The sequence below is a fragment of the Mirounga angustirostris genome, unplaced genomic scaffold (assembly GCF_029215605.1).
Source record: "Mirounga angustirostris isolate CCGP_5_RB_7025 unplaced genomic scaffold, mMirAng1.0.hap1 SCAF_5, whole genome shotgun sequence".
Classification (NCBI taxonomy): Eukaryota; Metazoa; Chordata; class Mammalia; order Carnivora; family Phocidae; genus Mirounga; species Mirounga angustirostris.
The window spans coordinates 103,546,019-103,559,375 of record NW_026991713.1 but is presented as its reverse complement, the minus strand read 5'-3'; the positions used below and the strand labels follow the sequence as shown (position 1 = coordinate 103,559,375).

At 38.8% G+C, this 13,357-nt stretch overlaps 1 protein-coding gene across 6 annotated transcripts in view; it reads right to left on the bottom strand.

Annotated features, from left to right (window-relative positions):
- LOC123844098 (chromatin remodeling regulator CECR2) overlaps positions 1-13,357 on the bottom strand; it is a 171,470-nt gene that overhangs the window by 29,570 nt on the left and 128,543 nt on the right. For 5 of the 6 annotated variants that reach the window (XM_064591763.1, XM_064591765.1, XM_045874140.3 and 2 more), the window contains exons 4-8: positions 12,223-12,362; positions 10,161-10,265; positions 8,094-8,143; positions 6,790-6,959; positions 2,170-2,253 (exon numbers count right to left, since the gene is read on the bottom strand). In XM_064591763.1, coding sequence (XP_064447833.1) covers positions 2,170-2,253; positions 6,790-6,959; positions 8,094-8,143; positions 10,161-10,265; positions 12,223-12,362 — 549 coding nt within the window. The remainder of the gene's footprint in view (positions 1-2,169; positions 2,254-6,789; positions 6,960-8,093; positions 8,144-10,160; positions 10,266-12,222; positions 12,363-13,357) is intronic. The other variant, XM_064591764.1, reaches the window with a different exon arrangement.

Genomic DNA, 13,357 nt, shown 5'->3' with positions numbered 1-13,357 from the left:
GATATTGAAGAAAAGTGGAGAGGACACAACAAAACAAAAGGAACTAGAAAACCATTTGAGAACTATGGCTGGATACCAATTACCAAAGGCCATTCCAAATCCAATGACTGCTATAGGAAACAAGAAACTGGGGAGACTGAAGCAGTCATTACAGAATTGTTATTCCAAAGGTAATTAAGTGTTGGGCAATTTATCTACTGGCAAGAACACATCTATGAACTAAAAAAGAGAAATAAAGGGTAAATGCAAATGTATTTAAGTAAATAAAAATTTATAAACTAACCTTTTGTTTTCTTTAGGCTCAAGGTAGAATATACTTAATTAACGACAAGATCTGTGTAATAAACGACCATGTTGTCACTTCAGTTTAAGAGTCATGAAAACATCACCCTGAGGCACTAAGAAGGCGCCATACTTTCTAAGACCACTAAACTATGTAATATTCAATGAAACATAAGGCTAAAAGTAATTAAAAGGTTGAAAAGTAAACAGGCCAGCACAGAGACTGGACTCGAGAGTGAGATTAGCAGCAACAAAGAAAAACCTCTAGCGAAGGAAGAGTGAGGAAATGGAGGGCTTAGACGGAGGGCCATGAGCACGAGGTGCCTCCTAGAAACTTCACAGAATAGGAAGAGGGATCTGGAGTTCGCACTTCCACTAACACCGCCTCTCCCTTCTTCCTGGCTCCATCCTTCAGTTCCTTCTCCTACCTGACTTCTAGCATCCAATATGGCAACACCTGCAATCCTTAGGCCTCATTCCATTACCATCTTGCTAATTTTTAAATCTCAGTAAATATAAGTATCAATTCTGTCCCTTCCTCCAAGTGTGATGCTAAAGTCATTTAACTACTCTAGGTTACAAAATGAAAATACCCACACATAGTTGGCTCCTGGGTGCTGGAAAACCCTTTTTTTAATACATTAGTTGCTGACCCAAATATCTTGTCTTCATTAGATCTCCACTCCTACGTGATGCCCTATCTCCACCTTCAGAGGACAGAGGAACATGCAACATGAACTCCTAACATTTTCCTGCCCCCTCAAAAGTTTGTGTCTTTAACTTGAGAAATGGGAGCAACTCTATTCCCTGGCAAGACCCTGCTCTTAGGCACGTCATTGTATCAGACTCAGCTACATGCATTCCCTTTCTCATTCATGGACATCTTTCATGTCCATGCGACATCTCCAATTTTAAAAAAGGAAACTGCCACAAGCTCCCCTCAATCCTTTTTCCTCTTTACTTTTTCATGATTTGTTTTCTTTGTCATATTTCTCAAAACCACAACAGGATAATCCCTGAGAACTTTTATTCACTACTCATCCTCTTGCAACCTGACCCTGACACTGACCATTCTCTAATGACCTCTCCTGCCACACCCCACCCCCATCATCTCCTCCATTTTAGACCCACATTTCCAACAGCAGGGACCCCACTGCTCTTTCGTGCTGCAAGTATATTATCACTAAATGATTTCTTACTTTCCAGTTTTTCCTTAAAAATCATTTATCATGGTATAACCAGAGGTACCATCTTAAAACAAAGATCTAATGACATAAACTCACTTACCACTACTGCCTGCCTATTGAAGATAAGCTTGATAGTCAGGGGGCTCCAAAATCTGATTGTTTCAGCATTTTCTTCCACTATATATTACAACATATCTTATATGCCAGACACAAATCCAAATATAAACTGTTCTTTGACCACATGATATATCCACCTGCTTCTGTGCTTTGCTTATATTACTCTTGTATATTACTCTTCCACCACCAAAATCTTAGCTATCCTGCAAGGTTGGGGAGAAATATAGCTCTGCTTGTCCCAGCTCCCCTTTCTTTGCCCACCACTAATATCTTCCATCTTTGCACTCATGAACTTCTACTACATATATATCTATTATAGTATTTATCCTTCTCATTTCTATTAGATTTATCATCCCAGGAGATTAACTGTAAGATCCAAAAGAGCACAGCCTCATTTCATACTTTTTAAATTGCTTCCCTTTCTAAAAATGCATCTTACATATAGGAATGCTCCATAAAGGTCTGGGATCTAAAAATTGAGGCGAAGTTAAATTAAAAAGTAGGAATAAAAGGAGTACCTGAAATAAAATGGAGCAATCCTTTTGAACACTGAAAATTCCTCTCTACTCTCACACACACTCACCTCTCGCTTGATGGATTTGACGGACAGGTGGTCAGACATCCACCTAGGTTGCAACTCTGCCTTTGTGCGCTGTGGACGCTTTCCCTATAGTTAGAAGTGAGGAAAAGAAAGGAAAAGACAGATTAGGGTGTTCTCAGCTACTGCTGCTGCTGCCAGAAGAGTGGGCTTTAAGGCACACAGGTGATGGCTTTACCTAAGATGAGAGCCAAAGGAATCATTTGGACAGTCAGTAAAAATGACTATTCCACTCCAGAAGGTAATAAGCCAGTTTATTCTCTTAAAAAAATAAAACAAAAAAACCGATAGACACTAAGGGTCTCCTGTGTCAATCTTTAACACTGGCAGAAAACTCCTTTAACTGCTTAAACATTAAAAAAAATGTTTTGTTTCAAATTATTAAGGGAAAGCCACGTTTTACCACCTTCCGCTGAAGGGAATGGCTCTGAATGAGGGCATTATGAGCAGCTGGAGGTAGAACTCCCCTTTACAAGGCAGTTCAGTGGCAGTAGTGAGAAGTGAGAGGAGCTGCCCAGGCTGAGAATCAAATAGCAAGACAGAAGTGCGGAAAAAGACTCAGTGACTAGAAATCAAGAGCGCTTGCCTGAGAAGATGAAGCCTTGAGAAAATTTAAGAGCTTGAAGGCAATCACTATAGGACATTTCAAGAAAGGAGTCTTGCAAATTATCTAAGACTAAGCAATTACTTAAGGTCAGCGTAAGATTTGGAATATTTGTGGAATAAGCCCCATAGCTTCACCACTGTAACCTATATTGAGGTGGTCAGCAAAGGCTTTGCAGTTCAGTATTTCTGTGGCTTCAATACCAGTATCTGCATCACCCAGGTTTGGTTTTGGCACCACTTAATCCAAAGTCTTCAGACTTGAAAAATCAATGAAGTAAAGGCACAAAGTACTGAAAAAAAAAAAATCAGACGACAGAATGGTGTGGTTTATACAACATAAAAATACTGCAAAGCAATTTTGGTAGATTTAAAGAGAAGCTTTAGGAAGCATTCGTTTTTAGGAGATTGACTAGGCCTCAGTACAAATGCAAGGAATCCAACTGTCAACTTTGACAACACACACAACAGTGTCATGACCCTCTTTTTCACAAAAGCTACCACAGCAGTTTCCTCAAATATGCCTATGAGCAACTCCTTTATGAGCTTCAAGACCCTAAGAGGAAGAGCTCTTCAATTTTAAATAAATGTAAAAATTTACCATGGAACTCCCCAAGATATTGTGGCAGTTTACCATACTAGCAGCAACAGAGGCCAATACCAACTTGACCCTTGACCCCAAAGTTTGCCAAATCAGACAAAAATTACTAATGTGGAAGGTGGTATTCTTGATACAGAAGATGAATTTGTTCCCCTACAACTTTACTATATACTCTTGTATGAATTATCTGTCCTCTTAGTCAATTCGTTTGTTAAATATCTAATTAAGTTGTCTAAATATTACAGCTTGTAACATTAACAACAAATACTTTTACTAGCTTATATCCTCGTTCAAACCTTACCATAAAAGCTTAACTTTTATATGGTCAAAGCAGGTTTTCTGATTCTTTTATTATTTCAATGTTTAGGGGACTATCATTACCTCTCAAGATTTATTTTATCTGTTTTTTTTTTTTTTTAAAGATTTTACTTATCTGACAGAGAGAGACACAGTGAGAGAGAGAATACAAGCAGAGGGAGTGGGAGAGGGAGAAGCAGGCTTCCCGCTGAGCAGGGAGCCCAATGCGGGGCTTGATCCCAGGACCCTGGGATCATGACCTGAGCCAACGACTGAGCCACCCAGTAGCCCCTATTTTATCTGTTTTAACTCTCTTTGGACTTGCATTTATTTTGGTGAGAAATGTGGATTTAGTTTTCTACCGAGGTTTCTAACCAATTATCTACAGCCATAAACAATGGGAAGGACCAAGTGCCTATTGGTAACTAAGTACTATGCCAGGTACACGGACATGGTTTCCTTTGTTTAATTCCCATAAAAACTTCTGTGAAGTTAGAGCTTTCATTTTACTAATAAAAAATTGAAATTTAGAGGGGCATCTGGGTGGCTCAGTTGGTTGAGCATCTGCCTTCTGAATATTCTAATATTTTGCCTCTTACTCTTTTTGGTTGCATATTTACACTGGATAAAACTTCCAAGACAATGTTATCAGTATCAGGAGCTTAGGTTTAACTATGATGGGTTATGAATTATTATTCTTTTGGCTTTTACTTGTTAGCATTAAGGACTTGACATTTATATTACATTCTATTACATATTATGTAACTTCTATTACATTTATATTACATTACATATTATATATATTACATTATATTACATTTATATTACTGAATGAAGAGGGTATGTTTAATTATATGAGGAAGAGGAATCTAAGATATGTATATCTGAATGAGCAAGGGGAGCTACCCATTTCTTTCTTCATTTTGGAAATGTTTGGAAGTTATCTTTTCTTGAAGGTTTAGAAAATTTACCTATGAATAAATCCAAATGATTCTGGAGCTCTTGATGGCATCCTTTTGTGACAATTCTTCCCCCCTACTTACTGGTCTGCTAAGATTTCTACTGCACAATTTAGATTATCTTACTTTTGTAATCAATACCCCATTTCATTGAGGTTTGCAAATTTAGAGCAATATACACCTTTAAAAATACCAAATCTGGGGCGTCTGGGTGGCTCAGTCGGTTAAGCATGTGCCTTCAGTTCAGGTCATGATCCCAGGGTCCTGGAATCGAGCCCCATGTTGGGCTCCCGGCTCAGTAGGGGAGTCTGCTTCTCCCTCTCCCTCTGCCCCTGCTCCTGTGCACACGCTCTCTCTCTTACCCTCTTAAATAACATCTTTTAAAAAACCAAATACCAAATCTATTATTATTATCATTATTATTATTGTTCAGCTTATAATTTCATGTTCCTTCAGAATTATACTTAAGGGTTACCTTATTTTTAATTTTTTATTCTCTTGAAAAGAATCAACCCTTGAATTTTTTGCATCAAAACCATCAGTTTTTTGCTTATAAGACTTTTTTCCCCCTTAGTTTACCTATTCAAAAAAATCTTAGGTTGAATACCGCAGTAAAAAAGCAGAGGCACCTGGGTGGCTCAGTTAAGTGTCCAACTCCTGATTTCAGCTCAGGTCATGACCTCAGGGTCCTGGGATGGAGCCCTACACATCGGGCTCCGAACTCAGTGGGAAGCCTGCTTGGGATTCTCTCTCCCAGTCCCTCTGCCACCCTCCCCACTTGTGCACAATCTCTCTCTCTAAAATAAATAAATCTTTAAAAAAAAAGAAGGGAAGAAATTATAAAAGAAGGTTTAAGCAGATTCGGCATATATCTTATAGATGATTTAATGTGCCATATTAGTGGTATTGATAAAGTCATATACCATGTTATGCATGTAAAGTTATAAAAACCACCTCAACATAATACTTGAAGAAAATCAGATTATGTGCTTCGATTCCTGGAAAAACCGGCATGGTGGGTTGCAGATCACAAAAACTTGTGTAATTTTAGTATATGGAATTAAGTATGTTAATGGGGATATGCAGGGTTTTTTTGCTCATCCATGAAAATACAATTCTTGAAGCACTATTTATAAGATCCTACTATTAGAACATGGGGACTTTCTACAATTATCCTTTCAAAGCATCAACCTATTTAAAAGTTATAAATATCATTGGATTCACAACAAATTAATATATCTCTTATTTTGTTTTTCCCTGGGGGTACCGCAGCAATTAATTTATACTTTCTCTACGTAGATTTCATTGGCAGGTGGTCAAATTTGTCTGTTTCTACTAACATGTGCATCAAGAGTATTAGAATTATTGAAATGAAATAAGCAAAGTGAATTATTATTGAACATCCACCATGGAAAAGGCATTACATTAGGTGCTGTGGGGTTTCAAACGGTAAGACATGGTGCCTAATCCAAAAAGGCTTAAACAAATCAAAATGGAATTAAGTAATGAGAAAACATGTTAGGGAAGAAAATCTTAAAACTGGGAGAAACAAGGGAGAGCTTATGGAGAGTAGTATTCAAATGGGTAGAGAAGTAGAGGGGGAAAGATACTCGAAGAAGGCACACACGAGGCTGTATACTGGGTGAAAATATAGAACATGTGGTTTATGAAACTATCAGGTGCTGAAGCTGGAGAAAGCAGCACACACAGCTTACATGTGGAGCTGGGCAGAGCTAGCATTGCAAGTACAGAGACAAATACTCTTCAGAGCTTGCTGCTTAGTGGGAGAGAGGATTCTTGTACCCGCCCCCAAAAAGCAGCATATATAGAGAAGTATGCACAGGCTGATAGGAGACATACTTGGGGGCTCTGGGAACATTTCCTGGGGAATGCTATGGGAGAAGGAAAGCTGGTTCCAGACTGTGAAAAGCCATTCTAAGTACTAGGGAGTGGGGGGCACGGAGGACTTTGTGGGGTAAGGAGAATATCCACAGTGAAGGAGAGTGGGTGGCATAAGGTCTCATTTTAACACTCCAGTTGAGAGTGAAGACTTGTACCACTTCCAGGAGACCATGGAAATACACCCCAAAACTCTATGAATCATCCTTAAATAATGCAGAGGGGAGGAATCATCCATTTGCATACCTTCTGGGCAATCATGTTGCAGATCTCGGGCAGGAAGTCCTCACTGAGGAGCTTATAGAGCTGCCGTTCTCGAAGGGAGGTCCTCTCCCGAAAACTCTCAGTGACCTGTCTCCATTCTTCTTCTGTTTGGCACAGGAGCCACCAAGTGCCTTGACCTGGCCCTTGGGACTCTAATAACGAAAAGGATGAGTTAATTAGATAGATCCCACTAGGACCTTTTTTCGTATTTATCCTCAATTTCTACCCTAGGTCATGATGAAAACCATGGAATCAAAAAAAAAAAAAAGGATTTTAGGGGTGCCTGGGTGGCTCAGGGGTCATGATCCCAGGGTCCTGGGATCGAGCCTCGCCATGGGGTTTCCCGCTCTGTGGGAGGCCTGATTCTCCACCTCCCACTCCTCCCGCCTGGGTTCCCTCTCTTGCTGTGTCTCTGTCAGATAAATAAATCTTTTTCTTTAAAAAAAAAAAAAAAAAAAAAAGGATTTTAAAGTTGATAATATATAATTTTGATTTTCCTATTACTAATACCATTTACACTTAAAAATTAAGAATGCCTAAGAGCAATACAAATCTAACTATTGTGACCTTTGTAATTACAGACTTTAATATCCTAGAAATGCTTAAATACACTTATTTTTATTCAAATGGTTTTGATTTGAGCTTCTGCAGAGTATTCCTTATCTCATTTATGTTGACATACTGTAAAGTGATACTACCCCCTCTGCCAGTTTTATGCAATTTGGATTAAAGAACTGAAATCTAGGTTAGGACACCAATACACTCCCTTACACAGCATTTTACATTAAGAAGATAGCTCTTTGAGAAGCTGCTCATTCATCCAAGTGTTTGGTGCCCATCCTACTGTGCCATGGTTAGAGGGCACAAGGGAGGATCTCCAGTTATCAATGAGATGGAGAAATGGGTACGGATGAAGTGTGACAAAGAGAGAACTGAAGAAGGGCACCGAGGCTAACGAGGCTATATTGTATTCATTTTTTTTTTTTTTTAAGATTTTATTTATTTATTTGTCAGAGAAAGAGAGAGTGAGAGCACATGCAAGGGGATTGGCGGGCAGAGGGAGAAGCAGGCTTCCTGCAGAGCAGGAAGCCTGACGTGGGACTCGATCCCAGGACCCTGAGATCATGACCTGAGCCAAAGGCAGACGCTTAACAACTGAGCCACCCAGGTGCCCTATATTGCATTCATCTTAACTGCTCTGCAGGACTCTGAAAAGTGAGTTGCCATCATAATATAAATCAATCATGTTTACTTAATCTTTTCCAAACTCCAACAAAAGTCATTACCATTTCTTGTCTGTGGTTCAGATCCCAAGGAGTTTTCTTCCTGCTTTTCACTGAAAGACAGGAGAAGGAGGCACCAATTAAAACAAAGACATGTCCAAAATTGTTCTGTGCTTCCCCCAAAAGTTAGACCAAATTAATGTAATACAAGGAGTGTGTTTGTTTCAAGGGGACAAAGTTACTCTACTGAGTAAAGGAAGACCAGAATGTAGGTGTGTTGGTACAGAAGGGGAAAAATGATAATATAGGAACCCAATGTAATGGTAACATCCTATATAACAGGAAAATACTAGGTTTTAAAACAGCTTTTTAGAAATCAAACAGAGGAGTTAAGTGTTAACAGTTAAATACCGGCCCCCCCCCAATATAGGGATTCTAAATAGGGATGTCCTCCTCCCTGATCAGGGCTATACTGAAGCTAAGGCATATTTAATTTAACCTCCTGTAAGGCAGTGGGGTTAAGAACACAGGCTCTAATGTCAGCCTTGGCTTGCCTCTTACTTACCATGTGACCTTGGAAAGTTAATGAAATTTCCTGTAAAATGGGCTATAAATAATGCCTACCTCACAGGGATGCTGAAGATTAAATTATAAATTACGAAAGTGTTCAGTACAACAGTGTTAAGTATCATTGCTGTCTGTATCTCTGAATCATGTAGGTCATTCTCTGCGGACTTCTGTCTGTTCTCAATTATCTATAGCAGTACTGTTCCGTAGAACGTTCTGTGAGAATGAAAATGTCCTGTACTGTCGCCATACAACATGGCAGCCACGAGCCACTTGTCGCTACTAAGTACTTGAAGTAAGGTTGGTATGACTGAGGAACTGAATTTTAAGTTTTATTTAATTAAAAAATATATAAATACTGTACTGGATACAGAGCTCTACAGGATAAAATCACCAGTAGAGGGTAGTACAAGTCCACATATGCTTAAAATGATTCTATATTCCCAATGCTGAGGCACCTTAATTGTTAGTACTTAACAGGGAAATGGAGACAGGTAAACCTAAAACAGCTTTCTGAATCTATAAGAAAAATGTAGATTGCTAACAAAATCCTGCAACAGATGTCATGTGTACAGAACATGATTACAGGACATTTCTCACAAAATGGATAGTAGGAAAGCTATACTCTGTAGTCAAATTTCTGGAAAGTTAAGTGAAACACTGATTCTTAGGTTAAAAAAAAAAAAAATCCTGACTGATTTATTTATAATCTGATTCCTAGAAACCAATACTTCTTAGTAGTTAATAAGCAACAAGAAGAAATCTGGCCTACCTCAAGCATTTAGATTTAGTAGTTCTACAATTTAGAGGGAAGAAGTGGTTTGTTCTCTGTTACTAGAAATATTAAGAATATGACCTAACTTCCAGGAAGTGTATTTACACAGTATATGCCAGATTTTCAAAATTCTTGTATTAAGATTCACGTGGTAGAATTTCCTAAAAGATCATGCATTATGTATAAAATAAAATTTCCCAAATATAATAGAATCTTTTTCCTTGCTAAAGTTAAATATAAAATAGAGTATAAAACTGTTTAAGATCTTACCTATTCTTTATTGTAGGAAATTGTATTCTAAATTCTAAATACAATAAAGCATATCTGCTACTAAAATCTGCTTTTGGGAAAGAATTAATTCCTAAAATTATATGTGATACATAATCGTATTAAAATACTGATTATTAGGGTTAATCAGGATTAACTTGCTCTATACTCCTATGAAGAAAATGTGTGGTATAAACATACTGAGCACTTTGTGTGGGTCATAACAGTTTTCAGTCTGTTACATTACCACATTCATTATCCTGTTCAACCTAATCCTTATTATTATTGGTATGCTTATTGTCTAATAAAAGAATAGGCTTAGAGAGGGTAGGTCATGCAGATAGGACTTCCCTACTACATTTGGTAATTTCATGAGGATTGAGACCCAAGTCTCTATAATAATCTAAGTCCCATATCCTTCCCATGGCACAAGCAGGGATGAAAGTACAAGTGAAATTAAATTAAGGTCCTTTCTAAGCATGCGGGTTTATGACTGGCACAGACCAACACGAACGTCTTACCTCACTATAATCTCCTCCTGTACTTTCTTCCGTTTTGGGGGTCTTCCTCTTCTTTTTCCTGTTTTCCCAGGAACAGCGGAGACATTTTTTTGTCCTTCACTCTCCCTAAGAAATAGTATATTAATCAAAATGTTCTGTAACAGAATTGATGTGTTACATATGCTTTTTAAATTAGTAACTACAGTTTTTCTGGTCATGAGTTCACGAAAAAGGATTAAATGCAGTGGTCACAGGGAAAGAGCAGGATGACTCCGTCTTCCCTTATTAGCATGGGCAACCAAGGAAAACTTACACTTAACAGTGTTAAAATCTGAGTATGAACTAACACTTCCCTAATAGTTAACAGTGCTCCCAGCAATAATGAAGCCTAAATAAAATAAGACGGCAGCATCATCCTGGGACAGTATGGAAACAAGGTCTCCTCCTCAGGAAGGTGCCCATTTCGGGCCTTCTTTAAGGTCCTTCTGGTCCTATACTGATGCAGCAGATCATTAATTCTAGTAGAAAAAAGGAGTCCTCAAGAACTGATTACAAAAGAATAAGTGCCGCCGGGAGTGACTGCACTGTTGGCGACATGCTGTACCCAGTGGTCCGTGGTAAGGGCAGAATGACTCCCCAGGCACCTCAAACCAAGCACCTCATCTCCAAGCAACAGATCTTTCACCACTCTGATAGCAGAGGCTGTGTTATGAATTCTTTTTTATTTTTGTATGAAATAACTCCTGGCCAACTCTTGACAGGCATGCTGTTATACCTAATTCCTTCGTAAGAAAAAAAATTTGTGCTGCAAAATTGTGATGTATATTTTAAATTTTTAAAAGGTTTTATTTATTTATTTGAGAGAGAAAGAGATTGAGAGAGAGACTAAGAGAACGAGTGGGAGGAGGGGTACAGGGAGAAGCAACTCTCTGCAGAGCATGGAGCCTGATGTGAGACTTGATCCTAAGACCCTGGGATCATGACTTGAGCCAAAGGCAGATGCTTAAGCAACTGAGCCACCCAGGCGCCCTCTGATGTATTTTTGTTGTTGTTGTTGGCATAAGATTTTTCTATATTTCTTTTTTTAAAATTTTATTATGTTATGTTATCACCATACATTACATCATTAGTTTCTGATGTTGTGTTCCACAATTCATTGTTTGCATATAACACCCAGTGCTCCATTCAATACGTGCCCTTTTTTTTTTTTTTAAGATTTTATTTATTTATTTGACAGAGAGAGACACAGCAAGAAAGGGAACACAAGCAGGGGGAGTGGGAGAGGAAGAAACAGGCTTCCCCGCAGAGCAGGGAGCCTGATGTGGGCCTCGATCCCAAGACCCTGGGATCATGACATGAGCCAAAGGCAGATGCTTAACCGACTGAGCCACCCAGGCGCCCAATACATGCCCTCTTTAATACCCATCACCAGGCTAACCCACCCCCCCTCCCCTCTAGAACCCTCAGTTTGTTTCTCAGAGTCCATTAGTCTCTCATGGTTCATCTTCCCCTCCGATATCCCCCCCCTTCATTTTTCCCTTCCTACTATCTTCTTCTTCTTTTTTTTAACATATAACGTATTATTTGTTTCAGAGGTTCAGGTCTGTGATTCAACAGTCTTACACAATTCACAGCACTCACCATAGCACATACCCTCCCCAATGTCTATCACCTAGCCACCCCATCCCTCCCACCCCCACCACTCCAGCAACCCTCAGTTTGTTTCCTGAAATTAAGAATTCCTCATATCAGTGAGATCATATGATACATGTCTTTTTCTGATTGACTAATTTCGCTTAGCATAATACCCTCCAGTTCCATCCATGTCGTTGTAAATGGCAAGATTTTGGTTTTTTTGATGGCTGCATAATATTCCATTGTATATACATACCACATCTTCTTTATCCATTCATCTGTTGATGGACATCTTAGCTCTTTCCATAGTTTGGCTATTGTGGACATTGCTACTATGAACATTGGGGTGCACGTACCCTTTCGGATCACTACATTTGTATCTTTGGGGTAAATACCCCCTCTGATGTACTTTTGTACAGTATCACAACCCTAACCTCAAAGATTATACCTGCTCAACGAGAGTTCTCCATTGGATTTTCCTTGCACTGGGTCCTCCTTATACATTCGTGTTCCATAGAAATACCAATACAGTGCCCCAGAGTTGTCTTCACCCAATGGTTCCACGCGGAGACTGTCTGCATCCAAACCCTTGGTAGAAGAAAAGGGAAAAGAGGTTTGGGAAAATAGGAAACAAAACAAAACAGGAGAAAACTAAAATGAGGATTCAAAACTTACACTCAGATGTACCTCATTTTTAAAATGCGTAAGCATCTTACGCAGCGTTCAATCAGGGTATATGAAACACAGAGAGAATGGGAAGATGGTACCTTCTTTGAAGAGCAGGATATGGAAATATTTCAAATACTTCCTATCCCCATAATTGCCCACATTTCACCAACAAAACAAAAATCAAAAAGGAATTTTGATGAACATATTACATATTTGGTTTGGACTTAGGTGTGCATCCACAAAAGGAAAGACAATTACAACAGAGTAGAATCCAATGTTGTAAAAGCTATGTCCCACGTGAGCCTCTATTGTAGCTCCATCATAATCTATAGTAACCTCTTATTCTAGCTGAGATCCAGCAATACAGTTCCCAATTTACCCCAGGGTCTGACCTATTTTGGCCTTCCCACTGCTATTCAAGAACTTGAGTTCTCAGCAAAGACTGTGCTTAAATTGCACAATGATTTTATACCATGTCCATGAGAGGGCTGAACTGAGAAGTCATCAACACATTTAATCATTTCTGACTGAACAGGATTAGATACTGACCTTCCTATGAGTGAAAAGCAATAGCCCACACTCTCCCTCTGAGATAGATTTCTGAAACAGACAACAGTAGAATAACGGGGAAGATATCTACAACCTCCTTCTCCAACACATTTTTTGAAATGTATGTGTATGTATGTATATAGTAGGGATGAACCTCACTCACATATTGGTTAAGTCCTTGTAGTTCTCAATAAATATTTCTATTATGCTAAATCAAATTTTAGACCTTGGGGAATAAAATCCAGTGGCTAATTTAGTTGCAATATTGGCTGATGACAGGGAGAATAAATAGGTGCCTCTGACTGTTCCTTTGTCAGCTGCAACTCAGCCATGTAAAGGAAGACAAAACCAAACTAGAAAGTAAA